Raw genomic sequence first — 25,497 nt, forward strand, 5'->3', positions numbered from 1 at the left:
GATATCAGCCTTCCTTGTGGGATGAGAATAAATATATGACGGTTTAATAATTTAAACTGATGCATATTCTAAAATGCTGCCTAGTTTTGAATTTAGCTCAGGCAGCCCCATCTAGCTTGAATAAACAAGTTCACTCACATGTAAAAGTAGCCTGAACTGATATCGTAACTCCAGTTCTTTAAAGAGTAATTAGATAGGCATGATTCAAAGGAATAGGACAAGTAACCAGATGTGACATTCTGTTGTGCCAATGAAGAGATCAATGAAAAAGGTTAACTAAGAACCTGCTGAGGGAGTCCCTGCTCCTATAAGCTCGATATTTTCCACATCAAATCTTACAACTCACATATGTGTGTTTGCATATGTATCTCAGAACAGTAAAGGTAGAAAGAAGCCATGAAACATTCAGCAGGGATTGTAATATTCACATATGTGTAAATGTATGTGTGTGTGTGTGTATGTATGTATTTATTTCATGTATGTATGTATGTATTTATTATAAATATATACAGAGTTGGATGGCCTGCAGTTAGCTATTAAGGTAATTTTCCCTACCTTTAAGAGATGCAACTCAAGGCAGAAAGAACATATAGATCAAACAGAACTTTGTTTAGTCTTTCTATCAAGAGTCCGTCTCCTTGAATAATTGATTCCACTCTTAAAATTACTTTTTCTGTGAAGTTTTAAGACCATTGACTTGGGATCTGCCTTTCTGTAACTAAATATTTTATATCCTGCTCTCCAGAAAGATGGTTAATAGGTCATGGTTTTCATTTGAAGAATGTTTCAGGTGAGAAACAATACTATATTCCCATCCCATCTTCTTTTTTCATGCATTCAAACTCTCTTCATAGTACTTGTTTTATAGTTCCCCAATCAGCCTTGCTACCCTATTTATCACTTTCAGTTTGTTTGGCTCCTTTTTAAGTATTTGTAAGAAACAAGTCATGTTCCCCATTCTACATTTATGTGTTTGTTTTCTGTTTTTCAGTAGAAGTGTTGATTTTTCATAGATAATGAAGCCTGTAAATGTTTATGAGCCAAATGTTCTCTGAATTTTTTTGCACTAGAACAACACACTTCTTTCCTTCTATATCTGATAGTTTTCATTTTTAATCCCTACAAAATTCAGCTTTGTTAATGCTTTAGCCAATGACATACAGGTCATCCTTGAGTTACAACCACAATTGAACCCAAAATTTACATTGTTGAGTGAAACATTTGTTAAGCAAGTTTGCCCCGTTTTATGATTTTTCTTACCACAGTAGTTAAGTGAATCATTGCATTTAAGTTAGTAACATCGTTGTTAAATGAATTTGGCTTCCCCTTTGATTCTGCTTTTCAGAAGTTTGTAAAAAGTGACCACATAATCCTGGGATACTACAGCTGTCATAAATATAAACCAGCTTCCAGGCATTTGAATTTTGATTATGTGACTATGGGGATGCCGCAACAATCGTAAGTGTGAAAAATGGTCATAAGTCTATTTTTTTCAGTGATGTTGTAACTTTGAATGGTGCCTAAATGAACTATGTAAGTGGAGGATTACCTGTATTTGCTAACTCATAATAAGTGCATCCTACATTGTGCTAGCTGTCATCGATCCAGATAATTCAGACCATGGCCATTGAAGTCGAGTGTGCTCTGGCACAGCTAGTCAGCCACCTGCAGAATTATTCCTTATCTTCCATTCCTGTATTATGTAGGATGAATAAGAAAGAAACCACCAGGATACTGACCTTCTTTGGATTTTCACAATCCATTCTAATCAGTTGTTGCTACTCTTGCATTACATGCATTTTTGCCTGGATTAGCAGGAAGGAGAATTGGAAATGTTATTTTTGAACCTTTTATAGTAGGCAAGCTGTATCACCTGTTCTTCAGGGATATCATATCCTGTATCCTATTCAATTGTGTGCCCTTTCCTTTCAACTTTTTACTCATCTGAAGGATCAGTACTGGTATCATCTTCAAAATCCTAAAAGGGTATCTCTGAGTTTCAGCACTTCACAGTATCTCCTTAGTATCTTGTTTCTGGTTATCAATATTGGCCACCAGGCTTTCTTTTTTTAATGACTAATTTTCCTTCCTGAGTAGCTTCCTTTAATGTTTCCTATAGATCTTCATTCATTCATCTTTGCTTTCTGTTATGAGTGTAAGTTTGGCTGCTTACTATTTTTACTGTTTTAATACTCATATTTTTCCTTCAAGCATTGCTATGAATATAGTTTAAATTATTTTCAAGCAAAATATAATGGCAATACACATCAGAATTACACAATGAATTCTTTTTACTTTTATTTCTCTTTCTCTGAATATTTTCAAAAGACAAAATTTTATTTAGTTTTGCTTTCAGGTTACCTTACATACATATACAACTATATGAAACTTTTTCATAAATAAAAATAAGCAAATACAATTTATACAGTTGAAATACAATATTTAATTGTTCTAATTGTCTGGCTTGGCTGCTATGGTGCAGTCGTGAGTCAGCAGGAGAGAGAAGGGGGAGAAGCCCAGATATGGTCTTTGAGTGCAGCTGTGCTGTCACAACGATTTATGAACTGATCTGATTGTTAGCCAGGATTGTTATGGGGCAGATGGAAACAGGATTCCCTTTGGTCATGCCCCATATACAGCATAGGTGTTGGGGAATAAAGAGCTGGAGGGGAGCCCACTATTTTTATTGTTGAGGAATATGCTGTTGGTCTGATCTGCAAAGAAAAGAAAGAGAAATATACATCACCCCTTTCAGCAATTATTGTAAATTGTTGAAAAGTTTGTGGTAGACATTTTGACTGGAAAGAAACCTCATAGTAAGTGTGTGGGAGAGTTTATTCATGCAGTTGTTATTTCCTGGCCCTGAGAGGGAGAAGGAAATGAGAAAGTCAATAGGAGGCTTCCATTGACATAAAAGAAGTGAAATCCCAGATAGAAGAATGCCCAAGACAGAGGGCAGATGGGAAAGGAGAGAGATGGCTGGAAGGGTGGGCAGAGGGCAGCGCATCACACAATATCTATGCAAAGTTGACTAATGAGATCCAAGAAGGCAAGATTCATGGACATATACTGCTTCTATTAGGGAGACATGGAAGGCAGAGTGAGAAGGAGGAAAAGGGAGGAAACTGGAGGGAGCAAAAGAAAGGGTGCTTATTAGGTGAATAGTACTGAGAAAGAGATTTGCAAAAGTGACATTTTGTAAATAGAAGTTCTTACTCTCTGCAAATCATTGTATATAGTAAAAGAACCATAAAAGCTTGCATGGTCTCTGTCAATATGTTGCAATTGTTCTCTTCAACACTAAATGCACACTCAGCTTTCGAAGAACCCATGGTCACACTTTGTTACTGAGCTGAAGGCTTAATGGTTTAGCAAAATTCAGTATTGATTTTCATATGCCATATAATTTTAGGTGTGCATGGTCACATCACTGAAGGGCTATCCAACATTTTATGTTTATTCTGTTTTGATGACTTTATATACAAGTCATAAAGTCACTTTGCTATCATTAGTTTGGCTATAGAATGTTTGAAAAGCAATTCCAATCTTTGCTGATGAGGTTGTTAGACTGTTGTTAAATCCAAAGAGTGATAATAAATTACCCTAAATATTTTTTTTCTAAACCACAAAGTAGAGTTTTGATTTTGGTAGGTTAATGCCTCCCCATTGCAGTTGTACAGTTGAAATTGCAGTTTTATTGTAGAAATTAAAATGAAGCATCAAAGCTTATCATATAGGATTAGGAAGTTCCTTATTAGCGATGAAGCTTATCAGGGAACTCTGAAGATAAATAGTTGATAAATAGTCATACATACCTCCCAAATTTCTTAGAGTTTTGAAAATGTGTGAATTGACCAAGTACTAGTTAAACAGACACTAAATACTATTAACATTTATAGGTAGTTACAGAGAACTTCCTTGCCTGGAGTAATTCCAGAAGACAAAATGGCAAAAGGTATAACGGGAGTTTGCCTGAAGAACTTGAAAAATGAATCTGAGAGGACAGGTAAGAGCTTTAAATAAGAGCAATATTTTTTCCATTCAATTGTGTGTGTGTGTGTGTGTGTGTGTGTGTGTGCAATGCCATTGTGAATACAATTTTAGGCATCTGGTGGAGAAAGCTGTTTAGATCCACTGTGAGTTGGACTCTGGCTGTCCTTGGAGTCCTTGGAAGCTGACTGAAGAATGGTTTAGCATAATTACAGGGAAGAGTTTAACCTTTTTGGTCCCAAGGGAATGGCAGAGTCCTCAACGATGAAAGTACAAATATCTGAATATTAATGTCACTTATGATTGGCCTTTCACGTAGTTAAATGAATGCAACCTTGTGAGGTAGAAGGATGGGATACTCCAGCTTATTAAGAGGTGGTTGTTTGTCCTTTGTTCAAAGATTTCATCTCTGGTTCTGTTAGTGTTATACAATTTTCACTGAATTTCCAACCCTTCTTTTTTAGAAGTTGAAAAGTTGGTTGCTTTAAAATTCCTGAAAAAACAGATTATCTGGATCCTTTTCAAGTTAGACTGCTGTACAGCATCAAGAAGATATTTATTTATGTGTAGATTATCTTTAGCCGAACTGTCCATCCGTTCTAGCTCTCCTTGATATCTCCAGTGTCCTTCTTGATTGGTTCAGAAATTAAGGAAAGACAGTGTGTTCCAGGGACCAACTTCAGTTGGTATTTGAATTGAAAGAGATCTGGTCTTAGACCCCTCCTTATGGGGTTCCTCAAGGTTCTATATTCTTTCTGCTTGTGTTTAACATCTACTGTACATGTAACTGCTGAATGAGATAATTTGTTGACATGGAGTCAATATTGTCATGTGTGGGCCCTCCAACTCCATTAATTGCCCGACAGTATGTTGTAGTTGAACATTATTGGAGTTGATGGAGACAATTTTGTGTAGCGGTTATAACATCAGCTTAGGAACTTGGAGATCATGAGTTTAGTCCCATCATAGGCACAAACCTGGCGGGGTATCCTTGGATCAGTAATTTTTCTCACATTTAGGAAAGAAGCGATGGCACACCATTTTGGAAATCTTTCCAAGAAAAGTGCAGGGATCTGTCGATAGTTACCAGGCATAAAAAAGACCTTACTCAAAGGAACTCCGCTCCCACCCACCCCAAATCTAGAAATTGAAGTCTACAGAGCTGAGAAGCAACCAAGCTGGGGATTATTTTTCTTGGAGACTGCTTATCATTATGTAAGAGAATATGGAAGGAAGTAATACTATAATAATTGGATCTTAGAACTGGATTTTATTGGCTGTATTATTAATGTCAATTGAGAGTATAATGCCCATTCCAAATAGCATATTGTCATTGTTATGTTTGGGTGCACAGTCAAATAGATGTTTAGATTGATTTGGCACTTTTATTCAACTATCATTTTTTCCACAAGGATCTAGGATATGTAGATGTCATTGGTTGATAGTGTTATGTATCATCACAGAATATAAGCTATTCTTTTGCAAATGGCTGATGATGACTTTGTTAATGTTGATGGTGTTCAAATGGTGCTTTAGATGCTCCAGGTTCCTTCGCTATTGGAGCTACCTTTGATTTCTTTTGCCACAGTCTTTTTATTTCTATTTCCAGTCTTTGTATTTAATGATTTTCTCCAGTTTGTTTTCTTCTATTCTGTTGTCTCCAAATATTATTGTTGTTTTTGTCATTAAAAAGAAATAGCATTAATAACCAACATTACATTTTGAGTAAATAAAATGCATTTCAGTCCTATGAATTAAAATAAAAGTATCTTTACCCCAATGTTTCATATGATATTTTAAAAAATGCATTACCAACTCTCTTTATTATGTTTCTTTTATTGAAAAACATTATTGCATAAAACTACATTCCCAAGAAAACTTGAATTAACTAAAAAAAAAAGATGCATCTGATGTTCAATAGTGCAAGTCACATAGCTACTGTATAATATAAAACATTTTACAGAGAATAAAAAAACAGAATAATTATATAGAATATCAGCCAGAAAACTAGTTTTGAAACAAATGAAAAATGAATCAAATGGCATATTTATGATTTTTATATTTTTTGCAAACCTGTATAACAAATAGCTGTGTTCAGAATTTTATATATATGCTTTAATTAACAGGAAAACCATTCTAGTTCATTGGTTAGCTTCATCTAATCACTTTTATGTCACTACAAAGCAATTATTTTCTACTGACTTATGATGAAACCAGCATGGGATTGCATTTTGTACTGGGGTCTAGATTCTTCAGCATGTGCAGAACACAAGGCAATTTGAATAGCTGAATGTACATTCAATCTTCTAATTGTTAAATTACATCATGACAAGAAAAGGGACATATATATGTAGTTACAGGTTGACTTGTTTTAAATTTCAGTCACTGTATGTTTTAAATTTCCCATTTAAGCTGGACAAATAGTAACTTTAATGGCTATTTTAAGTAAAGGAAATTATAAAATATAAAGGACTAATTTTTGTCTTTTAAAGCCATAAACCGGCCTTAAATTTGTTTAAAAATCTGCATTATCTAGTTTGGATCTTACCAGTATTGAAAAATATTTTCTAATTGGACAAAACTATGACATATTTCTATTCTCCCTTTCTAGTCTTTTGGGGTAATTTCTAATAGCTGTCCTTAGCAACATCCTGAACCACATAATTTTAACATCAATTCAGTTAAATTAATAATCTCGAGGATATATATTTATATGTACAGCCTTAATTTAAAAGAAATGCAAACATATCAAAATAACAGATGTAATGATTTATATATATATATATATTATGGTTCAGTGGATTTTTAATAGACACAGGCCTCACAAACCTTTGTTTAAAGTATGAACTGGAAACTAGAATTGGGATGTGTGTGTGTGTGTGTGTGTGTGTGTGTGTGTGTGTGTGTGTGTGTGTGTGTGTATGTGTATGAGCCCAACAGTTTGGAAACTGAAGTTTAGTTGAAGAATCTGGGCATACATTTGTATAAGTACATTTGTAATGTAATTATATTCACAGGGTGCTGATCTGATTCAGTGATTACGAATCTTTCTGGACAAGAAAAAACCAGATTTTACTTTTAGCATACAAGGCCACAAGTGCTAGAACATTTCTGGAAACACCTTAGTAATCTTTCCGGCCATAGAAAATAAACAGAAATGTTCAGCAGGAAAGCTCTGCTCCTTTAAGATGTGTGTACAATTTCATGATTAGCAGTGAAGCTTTCTTTGAAGGTCTCTTTTTAAATTGATTTTTAAATGCAAGCATGTGGAGAAAGAGGCCACATTTTTAGATTGCGGATCACACATCTTCTTCTTCCTCCTCCTCCTCCTCTCATGATTATTATTTGACTCTCCAAGCGATGATTATGCAAGAGCATGGATGCAATCTTGTCCCTGAGGGAGTGGGAGGGACAAACATTTTCAGCCTGTATTTCTGGGGTGAGTTGGGGATTTATTTCATTTTTATTGCATTTTTAAAGAACAAGAAAATTTGCATTGCTTAAAATCAGTTATCTGCTGCCAGTTGCACGATGATGGGAGAATGGAGAGTTTACGCACTCCAAAAGCTTTTCAAGGTTAACCATTCTTGCATTCATCCTTTTTAAAAAAAAGTATAGATTAAAAAAAAAGAAAATACTTACTATAGTGCAATGACCATGTTAAACCTTAAAAGGAGTTGTCAGACAATACCTTCTAATCAGGCACCTTCCAAATAGTTTGGGAATTTTGGAAGCTGCAGTCAAATTACATCTGGACTGTGCCAAATTGCAAAAGACTGCAGTAAGAAGTAGACATGGCTTTGTGACAAATAACTCTCTTCTCAACAGTTTAATGATCAAATTTATGTGCTGTGTCAGCCCAACTTTGATTTTGCTCAGCATTCTTGATATATTTGGAGTACATAAACCATGACTTCTCATACAGAAAACAATTACATTTCTAAATGGGACTTTCCATTCTAAATTGCTTTCTGGAATGTAGGACAGTGACCTTGCTATTTAACTATATTTTTAAAGTTACTTTTTTCCCTCAGTTGAGAGAACCAATGTGCATGCCACATTCAAGAGTAAGGTGGAAGTTTCTGGCCCTGGAAAAATGGATGAATTAAAGGATCGAAATGCATCATGGAAGATGCAGTTGCATTCAGCGGTGGAGTGAACCAAGTAGGAATAAAGGCAGTAGGGGGCAGGGATGGGATTGCCAGTTGGGTGACAGGGTGAATAGGAGTGGCTGATACCAAATGGAAAGGATGACCAGACAATAGTGCTGTATGAGTTGGCAGGAAGGTTGAAGCAAATGGCGAAATTGATATGGGTGCAAGATGAGTCGGTGAGAATGGATGTATATGGGTTAGATTACTGCTGAGTGGATGAGCCCCATTGGACAAAGCCAAGCTTTGCAAAAAGGTTTGGTGGAGGGTAGCAACAGAAGTGTGCTGCTGGATTGGAACAGGCTGAACTGCGGGAGAGAATGTGGCTGGTTCAGTAGTAGACAGAACCTTGAGATGTTTTGCTACAAGTTGTTTCTGCATGTGCTGCTGGGCCTGAAGCTGTAGAAACCTGTATTTATCTATTTCATCAGGGGAAAATATTATAGGATGTTGCGATAAAGGAGGGGAGATGCACTTATTATAAAGATCAGTCTCATATTCTGTTTCATTGGATTTATGCATAGCATTGTCAGGGAAATAGTTTAGCTCCTCTTCTGCTTGATGCAAGTCCGCCCTTGCCTTATATTCTTCTTTGGTGCTGGTAAAATTTGGAGCAAGAGAATATCTATGAGAAACAAAAGCACCAGGAAAATCACCTGTCACTGGATCACAGTTTGGCAAAAGAGGTTGTGTTTCATCAGTTAAGAGATCTGTCTTCTCTTTTATTGTTGTGCTTGCTTCCATATTTAGGGCTTGGCAGGAGGTTCCTCTTTGAATTAAATCTTGGAGCAGGCAATTACTGTAGCTAGTGTTACCCATAATGTTATCTAGGGTCAAACATTCGTTTGTGTGATTTTCCACTTCCCCAGTTTCATGATTCCACACACAGTTCATGTCAGCATTGTGTGTATTCCCTTGTGAAGGCAGTATTGATTCATTTTCCATGGAAGATGTGACAGGCACATTACAGGAGGCATCTATCCTGCAAGCCTTTGAAAAGGTGCCAGTACTTCCAATTTGTCCCTGGTTTCTTTTGGATTTTACCTTTTGTAAAAGTAGCTTGGCAGTTAGTGACTTCTGTCTTGCCTCTTCCTTTTCTAACCAGTTGACAGAGCAAATTCCATGCTTATACTTAGAGGCACAGTTCACATTCTGGTTCTCTGAATGGGCAGAGCAGGGTTTTTTTTCTTCACTACTTCTCATAGTCTTTTTGTATTTGTTCCAGATATGCACTGATTCCTTCATGAAGGATCCTGAATTGCTACCTCTAGATTGAGTGGAACTTGATGATGTTTCACTGCTTCCTGAATCATGGATGCAAGAACCTTGGGAGCTGGTATATCTACTCTTGCTGTATTTGCAGACAGGATATCTATTTCTACTTTGCTTTGCTCTTTCTCTTTGTAGCAATTGCCCATATCTCAAATATCGTTGACATTTTATTGAGTGTCTCTGAATACAATCTGCAGATCGCTGGCTTTTTTTGTGAATAAAGCAGTCCACATCTGCTTCATCAGAAGAGGAAAGGCAGTCGTGCTTTTGGTGTTTACATTTCTGTTTCCCAATTGACTTTTGTTTCCTTATGCAACAAAAAGGCAAATTACTTCTACTATGATTGCTTGATCTATGATTACAGCAGCAACTTGTGTCGCTAGCCTCACTATTGATGGACATGTCAGAATAATTAGACTGTCCATCAGACCAGGGTTTTTGCAAAGGGCAGAATTTCCAAAAATCATTGACAAAATTCTCATTGTTTTCCTTTTCCAAGCATTCATCAGGGCAGTCTAACTTACAACCAAGAAGTATATCTTTTCCACTTTCATTTATGTTACTTGTACAAGTGACCAAATCCAGATGCGTTTGCTCTTGGGAATACATTAAATCACATTTTCCACAATTCTGCTTTTTTGTCCTAGGAGCTAAAGGATAAATGCAAACATTTTCACCAACCTCATCCTGTACTGTTGTTTCACAGTTATGAAAGTGTTGTGCTAAAGATCTCATACACATTTCTGTATGGTGACTTGTTGCTATTGTACAATGACTTTGTGAACAATCAAGGTGAACAGGCACATTGGGCGTATTTTCATTCAAATCATCCGAAATGTACTTTGGAGCACTACAATTAATTTTGTTTTCTTTCTCTTTATATAATTTTGGCTGACACTTTTTGAGATAAAGAGCACTGTTCTTCTTTGGCTTTAAAAAGTTATCTTTTCTAATGGACAATTGCTTCTTCTTGGAAAGATCCAAGGCATGATTTTCATCTATATCCATAATTCTTGAATACTCGTTAGAAATGTCTGGACTGACTTCATGCTGTCCATTGTCTTTATTGGATAAGGGAAGTCTAAAGTCAAAATATAATGGATTGCAACCATAAGAAATAGAAGGTTCTGTTTTTGTAAACAAAAGAAGTTCTATGGGCCAATGGAAGGCTTTGCTGCCATCTTTACTCAGTACGTGAAGAAAAGGAAATGTTTTAGGCTTAATTTCATGAACCAAATCATCATTTTTTGATATTTCATTATCTGCAGCCACAGTTTTTGAAGAATCAGAAGAGCATTTGAACATACAGGGATTAAAGTGTATTGCACATGAATGTCCTCCTTCAGATAACTGTTGGCCTGAGAATTCAGAGTCACATTCTGTCAGCAAGATGTTACTGTGTCTGTAAGCTGTTTGCTGTATACAAGCATTGGTATGTTGGCACTGAGATGTGATGAAACTTTGTACAGATTTCTGAGTCTTGAGCAGCTGTCTTGATTTTATATCAAGAAAGCTGGCACATTCCAGATCTAGAGAATGCTGTTTTTCCTTATAAAATGGAAGATGAGTTTCCACTGATTCTCTGTTGGTGTTTTGGCTATTTTCTTTATGCGGTTTATTTTTTCCATCCAGATTGTGTAATTCAGAGCTGTCTTGCTGGCCCTGAAGTGTGCTTAATCGTTTTTGCACATTGGTTTTCCTCTTGCTACTTATATGTGTGCAAGTGTAACATTTCTCGGCAGCTTGATTCACTTTTTGTTTTGGTGACCCAACATGGTCATGTGCTTCTTCCACATTCTCACTGAAGACAGATGCTGATGACTCAAGCTTCAAGTGGACTTTTTTAGAGAAGGAAAAGGACACCCCTGTCCTGTTACAAGCATTTGTGCTACAGGGGAATGCTGGAGACATATGATTTTTAAGCAAATGGTGCCTCTCCATGCAAGATTGATCCTTGTATAGCAAAGGTTCCTGTAGTTTTTCGGAATGGTGGCTGGTGGAGCTTTTTGCTTCATCTTCAGTCTTGTCTTTGTCTTCTTGGGCTAAGAGAAAAGTGTCTTGTGCTTGTTGCTGTGGTTGTTCTACAACTACCTGGGGACTTTTAAACATGGGTCTGCATCCGGCAACACTAGAAATAAATAATATAATGAAAACAACTTAAGTTAAAATGAATTTAATTTTCAGCATACCCTGTTAGAAAGTATTAGCTTGGGTAATTAGGATGATGAAATGGAATTCATCACCATCAGGACCCAATATGGCATTGGAAAGAATGTAATAACATGCTGAACTGATCACAATCAACATAAACATGATGTCCTTGATTTCATTCCATGTGAGATAGTTAATGAACACAGCATGCCGTGAAGGTTCACTGAAGCCTGAATTAATGTAGTAGATAGGAAGTGTAACCCAATGAGCTGAACTACAGGCATGCATACTTTAGTAAAGATGTGCCAGAAATGAAATGTGCAAATCTACCAAAATTTACATACTTTACTATCCTCAGTGCTTTTATTGACAAAGATTTGCTTTTTATTATAGTATTATGAACAGCTTCATCCACATATCTAATACTAGTGAACTAAGAGGCTATATACTTTGCATATGGAAGAAATTTTGGATCAGATTTTTGTATGATGTCTCTGTTCAAATTAACAATCAGCATTGGTTTGTTGTAGAATCTGTTTTTTTTTTGCATGTATGATTTCTTGGAAGACCTTTTACGGTCTTCAGTTAAATTTTTCATGACTTGAAAATATAATCACAGTTTGTTAAGATAGATATATTTTCCCAATATGGTATCCTTCACATGTGTAAACCACACACTCTGTCCTCTTGATCTCATCCCAGATACATTGGCTGTGACTGTTGAGAATTATACAAAAAGACATTTAGAAAGCATCAGCTTTGGAAAGCAGTTAAGAGATATGATGGCCAATTGATTGTTTTGATAATCAATGAAATAAACAATATATCATCCCATTGCAGAAACAGTATATCCAGTACTTCTTACCAAGCTGAGCTACTTTGATAGGCAGTGAAAATAGCACTAGCAGCAATAGTGCCAGCCAACAATCTGGGTCTTCATTTTTCTGACCACAGAAGGATGGAAGGCTGAGTCAACCTTGAGCCAGTGAGAATCAAACTGCTGGCAGTCAGCAGAATTAGCCTGCAATACTGCATTCCAACCACCATGCCACCATGGCTCATACTGTGGTCATGTATTATGATAAAGAGTACAGCATAACGAGAAGAAGACACGATGGTGGCCCAACATATTCCTTTCTTCCTCTATATTTTCAGTGAGAATGATTCAGTTTGATTTTTTTTCCATAATCAGAATTTTTTAAAATCTCAAAATCTTTCTGTCTCTTTGAACAAATGTGTAAAAATTGATCATATCTTAACAAATAAGATTCCATCAATCCTCAGGATTAATGGTTCAAATCAGGTGTGTTCAGCATGGATAGGACCATGTTATTGGAGCTTGCCACTTGTAGCTATTAAAGATTCCTAGACTGTAAAGATTCGTACTGTGAATCTAGGATCACAAATATGACAAGTATCAAGATAATACAAGAATAAAACAGTCAAAATCCTCTGCCTCTTTGGAAGAATATATCAATTCATTAATTTTATCCATAATTTAAAATAATTAGGATTTTTTTCATTCTATCCCATTTAGGAAGATATCTGATATTTCCTAAAAAAAATTAAAAGGAATTGAATTAAATTATTACCCATCCCTAAGCAATGGGCTACTTGGGCTTGTCACAGTGACCATCACATAGTCAAATCTGATTAGCTATGTGATCATCACTTAGGAGATAATCCTTGCCTATATAAGAAAGCAAGAAAGATTTTTTTTTTAACAAAGAAATCAAATATTTTATTGGGAGGGGCTGCAAAAAGGGACAGGAAGAATAAAACATTGGGATCTTTAAATGTCTTTGGGCTTGGTAATTTTCTTGCACAAGTTTTATTACCAAACTGATGTTGTTACCTAGTTTGGTAATGAAACATCTGCAAGTAAACCACAAGCTCAACTTGGTTCAACTCTGAGCCACAAGTAATCTCTTCTAAGCACAAAACAGTTTGTTGTGGGAGAGGGAATATTTAGTCAGACTTCTTCTTTATTTATGGCATTGAAAATGTTTATTCTGAAAAATTCATCACAGCACTATTAAAGTAATTTCATAAAAATAAGAAAGAGGGTAAAAAGTCCAACATTCAAATGCCAAGGAATTATTGCAGGGCTTCCAATTTTATTGTTCATAAAATAAGGATGTTGGCACGAAGGATGAAGAAAATTCTCTGTGTTGTATAAAATAGAAGTAAAGTCATGGATATTTCTCCTGGGACTATCAGGGAAAAAAGAGACAAGATTAAAATGTAATATTAGTTCCAAAGACGCACCATTCTGACTGCTTCCTCAACTCAGCCAGCTGATGAAGTCGTTTGAGAGCTTTTTCCTGCTTCTTTTCATCCTTCCAGGATTTTGAAGCCACGTTTCGTGCAAATTCCCTTTGTTTCAGCTCTTTCAATCTCTAAGTGAGGAGAAAAAGAATAAAAAGTGCATTTCTTAGCCTGTTTATGCAGTTCCAAGCACTCAGTTCAGTCTCACAATACATAAGATGCAAAGCTGATTCTATGTAAGTATAATTTAATAAATAAATTAGAAATTTAACAGGTTTCTTAGCAACTTTAAGTGTTTCTTAGCAACTTTAAAGCATGCGGCCTTAAGTTTCCAGAATTCTGGGAGTTGGAATCAACATGTCTTACAGATGCCAAGGTGAAGAACTTATGGACTTAAGCATAGTACATAAAATCATATGTTACAAAGTCTTATCAGTTAATGAATATTTCAGCTTTAACCAACAACACAAGAACACACAACAGATATAAACTAAATGTAAACCACTCCAAACTTGATTTCAGGAAGTACGATTTAAGCAACAGAGTGGTCAATGTCTGGAACTCACTACCTGATTCTGTTGTCACCTGCTCAAACCCCCACTCCTTTACCCTCAAACTAACCTCTATTGACCTCACCCCATTCCTAAGAGGTCTGTAAGGGGTGTGCATAAGCACACAATCATGCCTACCATCCCTGTCCTATTGTCCCCAATTATTAGTTCCTATTTCTTTTTTTTTTGTAACAAATTTTATTAATTTTCAAAGAGAATACACAGACAAACGAAACATAAAACATAAGAATGTAGAACATCTTTTCTAAAAACTGCTTAACAAAACAAATAAGACGTCTCATTTAAGTACAACATCGTTCTAAATTATCACGTTTCCACACACAATTTAATATGCATCTTATATATTCAACTTCATATCTTATTACTCTTTTCCAACTTCTTGCTGTTTCTTCCTTTATTTCTGTTCAGTTTTATTCATTAAACTTATACTTTCATGTATTTCATATTACTATATTTCATATTATTACTATTTCATATGTTCTTATCCAACATCATTACTCCTCAATAAACAAACATAAACTAACAAAACACATAACTTAAAAACATAAAACTTCTTTTTAGAAAGTAAGCAACTTGGGTTATAACTTTTGTACAGACATAAATCAAATTCATGCTCACCTTATATACTATTTCATATCTTATTTAACATTCTATATTTTCCATATGTCTTCTCCTCTTTTTTCACTCTCTTAATTCTATTTTATTTATTTAATCTCAATTTAAATCATTATACTTGTATCTTTTGTGTGTTCTTTTTCAATTATCCATTTATCTTTCTCTTTAACACAAACTTTTTCCTGTAATCACTAGTTGAAGTATGACACCTTTCTATTTCCCCCCCAAATTTAACACTTAAAATAATACATAGTTTCTATTCTGATTCTGCTTAGTACATTCTACATAACTTTTTAAAATATAAAACATAATGATCTTATAGTATATTAAAAATAATGTTCCATAACAAATTAGTTAATTAAACTAATTACACATTAATTACACATTCCCTACAATGAAGGGAAGTTATAAAGGCTTAAAACAAGATGCTAATAAACAGGTTTTTTTCAGAGATAAAGGGTAAAACATAATCTAAAAAGAGATTCTGCAAAAGTACACAAGATTGTATGGTAGTATTTGTATTTGAAATATGTGTTAATATTAGTTCCTATTTCTTGTATTTAGACTTATGTTTATTCTTGTTTCTGTTGTATTATAAGCTTTTGACAAATAAATAAATAAATAAAAATAAATAAGAAACACTGAGAAGAAGACTACCAAGAATTCTGAAAGTACTCAAAGCAAGTACAAGGTTCTATGTATTCTGAATTTGAGAAACTGAAATTTCTATCACCATCACAGAACCAAAGCAATTAAAAAATGCCAAATGTAGAGGTTCTTCCCTCAAGTATGCAGAAAGCAAACAGCCAGCATCATAAGAATGTGAATCTTGTAACTGACTTGAACACAGCATTTGCAGACTTATATTGAACTCTGGCATCTCCATATTAAAATACAAATTAAAATACAAACTGAAACTTGTTAAAAATACATAGATTATTATTTTTAATCAAAATTGATTAATGATTAAAATCTGGAAAAAGAAATGTATCCTGGTTATTTTTTTAAGGAAAAAAAGAATAATAAACAAAGCCTGTGAAGGTTTGCATATCCTGACATGGAGGTAATGCAGAAGAAACTGTGCTCCGTTACAGGCTTAGTGAGGCACCTTTGATGTATTCTAACGTAGTACAAGTAGTCCTTGTCTTTCAACCATTTGTTTTGTGACCATCTGAAATTACAACAGCATTGACAAAGTAACTTATGGCCAGCTTTCACACCTTTGCACGATTCCTATGGACATGTGATCACAATTTTGGCGCTCAACAACTGGCATACATTTATGATCCCATTATAACCATTTGTGACCTTCCCAAACAATCAATAGAGGAAGCCATATTTACTTAACAACTGTATGATTGATTCAACAGCTGGGACAAAAAAGGTCATAAAATAGGATGCAATTCACTCAAATGTCCTGCTTAGCAACAAAAATTTGGAGTTCAACTGTGATCGTACATTGAGGACTTCTTGTATACATACACATACACTTCCATATTTTATGCTACCAAAAATCTTATGGTTATTTCCATGCAATAGCCCAGTTTTTTTTCAAACTTTATTCCACAAAATGCCCTTGAGAACTGAGGAGGAAAAGAAGAAGGAAAAAAACCCCACTCCAAACAACCAATTTTCTATCACTAGGGCTTTGCCTCTTCAACAGGGTTTCCAGGTAACATGTTATGCAGCCTGAAAAGCTTGAAACTTCTTGCTTTGTACAACAATAAATTGGCCATATAATTGTTGATGAAACTTTACATGGCTGTATTTAGAACAGCTTGACTGAATACAACTCAAGAAATGCATTGCATTGTTGGAAATTTACTCACCCTTTAGAGTCAATTAAATAACTCCGGAAAAGTAGATCTAAATAATAACAGTCACTATATGCCATTTGTAATGTAGAACATGCAAACAAAATACACAACAATCTGTGTAGCTAAGTATTTGTGCTTGGTTTGTAGGCAACAAGCCAACACTATTGAACAATATTAAAATACTTGTGCTCATTCATAAGGATACTCAACCAAGAGAAGAAATTTGAGAATTAACGTAGCTTTAAGTGTGCAATTACATTTTACATGCTATTAGGGTACCTAACTGGGTGGATAAATCTTGTCAAATGTGCCAAAGTATGATTTATTTTATAGAATCCTACTGCATGTACTTTGGCTCCTATAAATAAGAATAGCAAGATGTTTGCAGACAGAACTATTGTATTGCCCAAAAGATGTATAAGTTTACCTGCAAAGCCATCTGAATCCTATCACTCGGTGGCCTTATCTTAACAGTATTAAACTAGCAAGAATATTTTGAAGTACTGCTGCTTAATTCAATATCCTATTGCCAGAGTTAGAGGACATTAGTACATTCAAAACAGCAGTGATATGCAGAAAGGAACATGTTTTGACAGGCAGGCTAGCTGATACCAAGGGTTACCTTTATGAATGATTTGGGGTCATTTTGTAGGTTCCACTAGCAAAAGTTTCCTTTTAAATAAATACCATAGGTTTGTATATAGAAGGATTTCAAGGTGTTGTTTTCTTAAATCTACAATGCTGTGTTTACATGATGAAAACACAGTATATTGATGTGCAAATACAAAATGAAATTTTGTTTTTCTAACTAAGCAGAAATCCCAAGCATAAAATGAATAAGATAAAGTTATTAAAAGGCATAATTGGGATGTATTACTGAAGCATACAGTATTAGCCATCTAAACAATCAGTGAGGAGAACAGTGCGAGAAATTGCTTTTACCATGGTAACTGATATTCTAAAAATAACTTTGAAAGCCTTTTACTTTTCAGGATTAAATGTATGAGAAAGGTAAACCAATACATTTTGGTTTGTTTTAAGTAACCACAGTAATAATAATATATTTACCTAAAAGGAACAAAACTAAATTAAAAATGATTCCTTCAAAAAAGAGAAAGTAAAAATATACAGTCATGGATATGTGTATGTATGTACATGTGCATGCATGCACGCGCACACACACACACACACACACACACGGGGGAATAGTGGCTCAGTGGTTAAAGACACTGGAAAGCTGGGTTTGAAACCCAAGTGCTTTACAATGGCATGACCTCCCTCATCCAGCTCCTGCTCACCTAGCAATTCAAAAGCATGCAAATGCAAGTAAATAAATAGATACCACTTTGGTGCGAAAGTAACAGCATTGATGTATAGTTATGTTGATTCCATGATCATGGAAATGTCTTCGAACAATGCTGGCTTCCTCAGCTAAAAATGGAGATAAGCACTGCCTCCTAGAATCGAGCATGACTGGACAGGGAAACTTTTACCATTACCTTTTTACACATACACACACAAACAGAAAATCAAAATGTTATGCAATGTTCAACTTTCCTATTTTACCACCGCAGACTGAAACTATTCCTGGGAAGTCCCTTTTTAACAAATGTTTACATGTATATATCCTTATCTACCAGGACAAATATATGCCATAAGAGCAAACAATGTATCTTTATCTCTTGATTTCTTGGTCAGTCTATTTATCTATATTTGCACTGGCTCAACTTGGGCACCAGTTGCACCCTTTCCATAATTGGTAAACTTTTCAAATAACTACTTACGCTTTCATCATATCATGACTGGATTATTACATTGCACTCTCCCTCTAAGAACCATCTGGAAACTGTAGCTGGTCCACAATCCCACAGCACACAAAGAGTTCAGTGGTGGGATTTGATTTTTTACTACCAGTTCTGTGGGCATAGCTTGGTGGGCGTGGCAGGGAAAGGGTACTGTAAAATCTCCAATCAGAGGTGGTATTTGCCAATTCTCCAAACTACTCAAAATTTCCGCTGCCGGTTCTCCAGAACTGGTCAGAACCTGCTGAATGCCACCTCTGTTAGAGTTGTTTTTCATATCACCATTTCTTAGTTGCCAATTGGCTTCTGGGTGCAATTCAAGACCTGAATCATTACAGTGAAACTCTTTTGTGGTATAGGGACTAGATATCTGATGGACATCTGCTAATCTCTAATTGTTTCTCCTTGATCACAATGTTCTAGCAGAATGGATGCTTTCCATATCCTATTTATTAACTATCACCAACTAACAGGACTGAGAAAATATGCGTTCCCCTAGCCATTTCTTCCCCAAAACAACATGTCCCGAAAGACAACAAAGTCAATACCTCTTAGACTTACATACTGTTTCTTTTTTAAAAAATAAATTTTATTCAGTTTCCAAATCTTAAAAACATAAAATAAAACTTTATACATTGTTATCAACATCAATACATCTTTTGCATCTCCTCACATTTTTTCAGTATATGTATTTACTTATTCCTTTACCATTACATCTTACTATAAATCAATATCTTTTATCCTTACATCTCAATCTTCTCCATGGTATATTTACATATTTTCATATTTCCTCATTCTTTTCCTAATTGTCATTTTATTTTCTTTTTATTTCTAAACCACTCAAAGCAGGCATCCCAGGCCCTATAATAAACCGAATCTTCTCTGTCTTTTATTTTCATTGTTAGCCTGTCCATCTCTATACAATCTATTATTTTTTTTATAACCATGCCTTCCGGTGGAACCCTTTTTTCCTTCCAGAGTTGTGCGTATGAAATCCTTGCAGCTGTATATATGTAACATAATATATCTATCTGTTTTATCACATTTTTGTGTTATTATACCTAATAAAAAAAGTTTCTGGATTAAATTCAATTTTCTGATTTGTGTTTTCCTCTATCCATTGTCTAATTGTATTCCAATATTTTTCCACTTCTTGGCATGTCCACCAGGTATGAAAATAAGTGCCTTTTTCTTTCCCACATTTCCAACAATTTGGGTCTGAGTTAAACGTTTTTGCCAATCTAGCGGGAAGAAGATGCCATCTGTAGAACATTTTGTATTGATTTTCCTTCTATGCTGTGTATGTAATTAGTTTGTAATTTGATCCCCACATTCTCTCCCAATTTTCCAGGTCTATATTGTGGCCAACATTTTTCGCCATACCACCATCGTCTCTTTGACCACCTCCTCTTCCATTTTAAAATCTAGTAGAAAGTTATATATTCTTGAAATAATTTTCTTTTCCATTTCTTGTAGAATTTTATCTAATTGATGCTTTTCCAAGCAGAAACCAAATTGTTCTTTGTCCTTCTGATATCTCGCCTGAATTTGCATGTATGGCCACCAATCTATCTTTATATTTTGTTGGTGTAATTCTTGTCTCATTTTTAATCTTCCTTGTGTGTCTAATAGGTCTTTGTAATTCCTCTTTTTCCCCAGATCTATTGCATTTGGGTAGATTTGTGCTTCCATAGTTGACAGCCAATTTGATGTTTTAGTACAATGATTCTTTTTAATCTTGTTCTATGTCCGAATTAATGAATGTCTAATCATGTGTCTCTGAAAATATGCATGCTGTTTACATTTTCCATCCCATAGGAAACTATGCCACCCTCTCTGCAAGTTGTGACCCTCTATCAAAATACTTTTCTATTTTCTAGGTTGAGCCACTCTTTAATCCATACCATAGCCAAAGCCTGATAATACATTTCCCAGTCAGGGAGTCCAAAGCCACCTCTTTCTCTTTTGTCCTGTAACAATTTCATTTTTATCCTAGCTTTTTTCCCATCCCAAACAAATTTACTTATTATTTGATCTAATTCTCTAAAAAAGAATCTTATTGGTACAGTTTGAAAAAGATATAGCATTTTTGGTAGGGTAGGGTTGACAGTTTAATTGCTGCAATTTTCTCCAGTAGTGATAGCTGCAATTTCCCCCACATTTCCAATTCTTTTTTTATTTGTATTATTAATTTGTCATAGTTATCTTTTTTGATTGAAGATCATCTTGCTGATAACCAAATGCCCAAATATTTTACCTTTTTCACACTTTGCATTCCCAATTTTCCTTCTAATTCTTTTTTTGCCTATCTTTTAAATTTTTAGTCAATAATTTTGTTTTGTTTTTATTAATCTTAAGGCCTGCAACCTTGCCAAACTCCTTTATTTCCTCCTCTATTTCCTTTATTAATTTTACTCTTGTATCCTCTGGATCTTCCAAAAACAAAAAACAAAAACCTATATCATCGGCAAATGCCTGTACCTTATAATGCTCCTTTTAAATTAAAACCCCTTTGATTTCTACATTTTTGCTAACATTTTCCAATAAGTTTCCTAAGGTAAGAATAAAGAAGGGGTGACAGTGGGTATCCCTGCCTTACTCCCTTGTTGATCTTGAATGTTTCTGTTCTGTCACCATTCATTATTACACTGTCCGTTTGTGTTGTATAAATTGTTGAAATCAATTTAATAAATTTATTGCCAAATTGCATGCTTTTTAATTGTTGTATTATGAACTGCCAATTAACATTGTCAAATGCCTTTTGTGCATCTAGGAAGACCATTGCCAATTGTTTTCTGGCTTTGCTACATAACATTCTATTATATTCAATACCATTCTGGTATTATTTTTAATTTGTCTATTCAGTAAGAATCGGTTTTGGTTGCTATGAATTATCTGATTAAGGGCTTTTTTCAATCTTTCTGCCATTATGGACATAAATATATATTTTTTTAAACAAGTTTTATTGATTTTTCAAGACAAACAAAACATAACACATAGAGGTATAAACCTCCTTTCCAAGAACTACCCATAAACTTCAACAAGACAAACAAAGCATTATTCTTTAAAACATGGTTCCACATTATCACACTTAAAGCAAAACATTGGAGAAAAAAAAAATAAAAAACCTTAGTTATCATTTATACATATCTTTTCCCAATTTCTCTCCCTTTAATTTCATTTCTCCAAGATTTTATTAATTTAGAATCAAACATAGATAATCCACACACTAAACATAAAAAACTTCTTTTGAAAAGTGACTTGGCCCCAGGTTACACCTTTTTTGACAGACCTAAATCAAATTCATGCCCACCTTATATACCCTTCATATCTTATTAACCATTTTGTATTTTCTATATAACTTCTCCCATCTTTTCACTCTCTTAATTATATTTTATTTATTTCATCTTATTTCAAAGTCATTATACTTATGTCTTTTTGTCCGTTCTTTACCAAACATCTATGTATCTCTTCCTTTTAACAAAAAATTTCCCCTGTAATCGCTTTTGAAGTATGACGCCTTCTCCTAAAATAAAACTTAAAATAATACATAATTTCCATTCTGATTCTGCTTAGTACCTTCTACATATTAAATCTTAAAATGAAAGAATAACAAACTTATAGTATAATTAAATATATAATTTCTATTCTAATTCTAATTCTAATAAGTACATTGTTTTAGAATAGAAAAAATAAAATACTAAAGTTATAATAATATTAAAACGCTAACAAATTAAACTTTAACTAAACATTAATCATTTAACAAGTCTCCTAATATTTAATCAAATATCAACATCCATCATTATTAAACATTAATATTTCATTAAATATTCCAATAAACTGTTCCAAATACAAATACTACAATACTATCTTATGCACTCTTGCAGAATCTCCTTTAATTATAAGCTATCTATCATCCTTCATCTCTAAAGAAAAAACTTTTTAAAAAAAATCTTGTCCTAACCCGTGGCTTTTTTTTTCTTTTCCCTCCCTTTCTTCTCCAATCTGGTCTTTTTGCCCCCTCCTCTCCTCTCCCCCTTTTTAAGTTTCCCTCTCTGTTGTAATTCTCTTTTCAGTTGCTTTCTAACATTGTACCTTCTTTTCATCCTATTTTTCTTTTTCTTGGTTGTTTTATTAAATCTTAAATTCTCCTTTTCCCTTCCTCCCTTCCCATTTTCTTTCTTAATCAAACTTTTTAGTCCATTAAAGATGGCTTCTTCCTTTTCTTCTTCTTCTCCTTCTCCTTCCTCCAGTGTTTGCTGATACATAGAAACCGCCATTTCTAAAAAATGGAAGGCAGCTCCCAAAGAATCCTTGCCACTTTGTTGTCTTTCTTTTAATTTTTCATATTCCATTTTCAGTTCATCAACCGGTGGTACCATTATAAGTTTTTTTTAAAAAACAACAACAACAACAACCCAGATGCTTTCAATCTTGAAGTAATTTCCAAATGTCAGAGTTATCAAACAATCCAAACAAGCAAAACTTTTTTCCTTTTCTTCTCTTTACAGTTTTTTCTCCAGAGGCAAAATCCCAGATATATTTTAAAAGCCGTATTTCCATTAATTAATAGTCTTGTAATCTTCAAGGTGTCTCCTCCAGCAAAGTTTAGAGAAAAAAAAAAAATTTTTTTTTTTTTAGTCCTCCCCTTCCCACTTATAACAAAGAGCTTATTTTTACCTTTAGAGAGCAGGTTTTTCTGTGCTCCTTTGCTTTCTCCGTAAGGAGGGGGAGTGAGCTTTCCTTCAGCACTTTCGCCGATGTTACAAATTCTTTTGGAAACAAATGAATCAATCCAAAGTCAGGTTTCCAGGGTGTTTTAAAAATAACATCATGTCCTGGTTTAGCCAAGAAAACTTCTCCTTCTAAGTCTTCCTCCTGCACAAACTTATCCGGTTGAAGAATCCTTTATGGCTGCCGAGACAGCCGCTCATCCGTCTCGGGAAAAAGGAGTCTAGCCGACTGGGGAAGGGGGGTGCGATGTCCCCAGACCCCTGCTCGGATCTCCTCTGTCTTCCGCTGCCCCTTCAGGGTAGCGACAACCCCAAATCCAGTTGGATCGGGGTACCTTGACGGCGACGCAGCAGGGACCCAGAGAAGCGGATTCCTGCCGCCGCCCAAGCCTACAACGGAAGTCCATGGACATAAATATTTTATAATCAACATTTAAAAGGGATATGGGCCTATAATTTTGAATTAATTGATGGTCTGAATCTTCTTTTGGGATCAATGTTATGTATGTCTCCCCCCATGACTTAGGTAATTTTGCTGTCGTCAGTACCTCATTATAGAGTTCTAATAATTGCATTTCCAATTTTTCTTGGAGTGTTTTATACAGTTCCCCTGGGAGACCATCCGGTCCTGGTGTCTTATTGCTTTTCTATTTCAGGATTGCCTCTTGCAGTTCTCTTAATGTTATTTCCCTGTTTATCTCTTCTTTATCCTCTTCTGGGATCACAGGTAGCCCTTTTCCTTCTAAGTAATGCTGGATATTTCCCTCTGGTACATCTTCCCTACTGTATATTTCCTAAAAAAAAAAAAACTTTTAACAATATGTTTTTTCTTTTCAGTTTGATGCTGTAGGGTACCATCAGCGTCTTTCAATTGTTGAATTGCTGTTTTTTCTTTCTTAAGCCTATAGGCTAGCCACCTTCCCAGCTTACTCGTGGGTTCAAAATAATTCTGTTTTATCTTTTTCATGTCCTGTAACCATTTATCTTGTGCTAACATGTTCAATTTATGTCTAATCATTATCCTCTCCATATTTGCTGTCTTATTATGTGGTGTTTTTTCTAGTGTTTTTTCTAACTCCTTAAGAATATCTAGTAGTTTAGATTGTTCTCCTTTTTCCCCCTTATATCTATGTGTATTATATGAAATTGCTAGGCCCCTGATATATGCTTTAGTTGTGTCCCATAGGTTTGGAATTGATGTTTGTTGTTTTTTGTTTTCCTTCAGAAAGAACACCAATTCTTTTTCCATCATCTTAACACATTATTTTTCTTTTAGGATCTTCTTGTTTAGCATCCATCTTCTGTTTTTTTTTTTTTGCATATAAATTTTATTGAATTTACAATTAAAAAAATAACATAACAACATTACATAAGAAACAGAGAGAGAAAAAGAAGAAAGAAAGAAGAGAAAGAGAGAGAGGAAGAAAAAAAAACGCTCGGTCTTGCGACCGAAAAAGGAGAAAAAGGAGTATAAACGAGAGAGAAAACAAAAACAAAAAAACAAAGAAACGGAAGAAAAAGAAAATACGTTAAAACCAGACAAATATTCTTTTTGACAGTCTACAAGATCCAATTCTCCAATTCTTCTCTTACTTTAAATATACACATCTTATCGCTATTTATGGATATTAATGCTTATTTATGCTCATTGAACAGTTTATCTCTGATATAACCAATTATACCATGCATTCCAATTATTATCAAATGCTGAAGACTCTTTATTTTTAAGAGCTATGGTTAAATTGTCCATTTCTGCGCAGTCACATATTTTCTGAATGACCAATTGATCTGTAGGTAAACGGGATGATTTCCAGCACTGAGCAAATGCTAATCTGGCCGCAGTTAGAATATGAATTATTATATATTTCGTCTTTTTAGGAAAATGTTTATCAGAAATCCCTAGTAGGAAGAACTCTGGTTTATATTCAATTTGATCTTTGGTTATCTCCTCCAGCCATTTTCTAATTTTTTGCCAGTATTTCTGGGCTTCTTTACAGGTCCACCACATATGAAAGTAGGTTCCCTCTATGTTTTTACATTTCCAACATTTTGGACTAGAGTTTGGGTTCATTTTCGCTAACCTCAAGGGGGTAAGTGCCATCTATATAACATTTTATACATATTTT

The 25,497-nt window shown here is 34.7% G+C and overlaps 1 protein-coding gene across 1 annotated transcript in view; it reads right to left on the minus strand.

Moving 5' to 3' along the window:
* Positions 1-2,722: 2,722 nt before the first annotated feature.
* ZNF804B (zinc finger protein 804B) overlaps positions 2,723-25,497 on the minus strand; it is a 215,298-nt gene continuing 192,523 nt past the window's right edge. Inside the window, exons 3-4 of the mRNA XM_026716163.2 lie at positions 13,833-13,963; positions 2,723-11,541 (exon numbers count right to left, since the gene is read on the minus strand). Of these exons, the coding sequence (XP_026571948.1) occupies positions 8,052-11,541; positions 13,833-13,963 (3,621 nt within the window). The 3' untranslated portion in view covers positions 2,723-8,051. The remainder of the gene's footprint in view (positions 11,542-13,832; positions 13,964-25,497) is intronic.

Source organism: Pseudonaja textilis, chromosome Z, assembly GCF_049901715.1.
Source record: "Pseudonaja textilis isolate UNSWEBS1 chromosome Z, rPseTex1.2, whole genome shotgun sequence".
Lineage (NCBI taxonomy): Eukaryota > Metazoa > Chordata > Lepidosauria > Squamata > Elapidae > Pseudonaja > Pseudonaja textilis.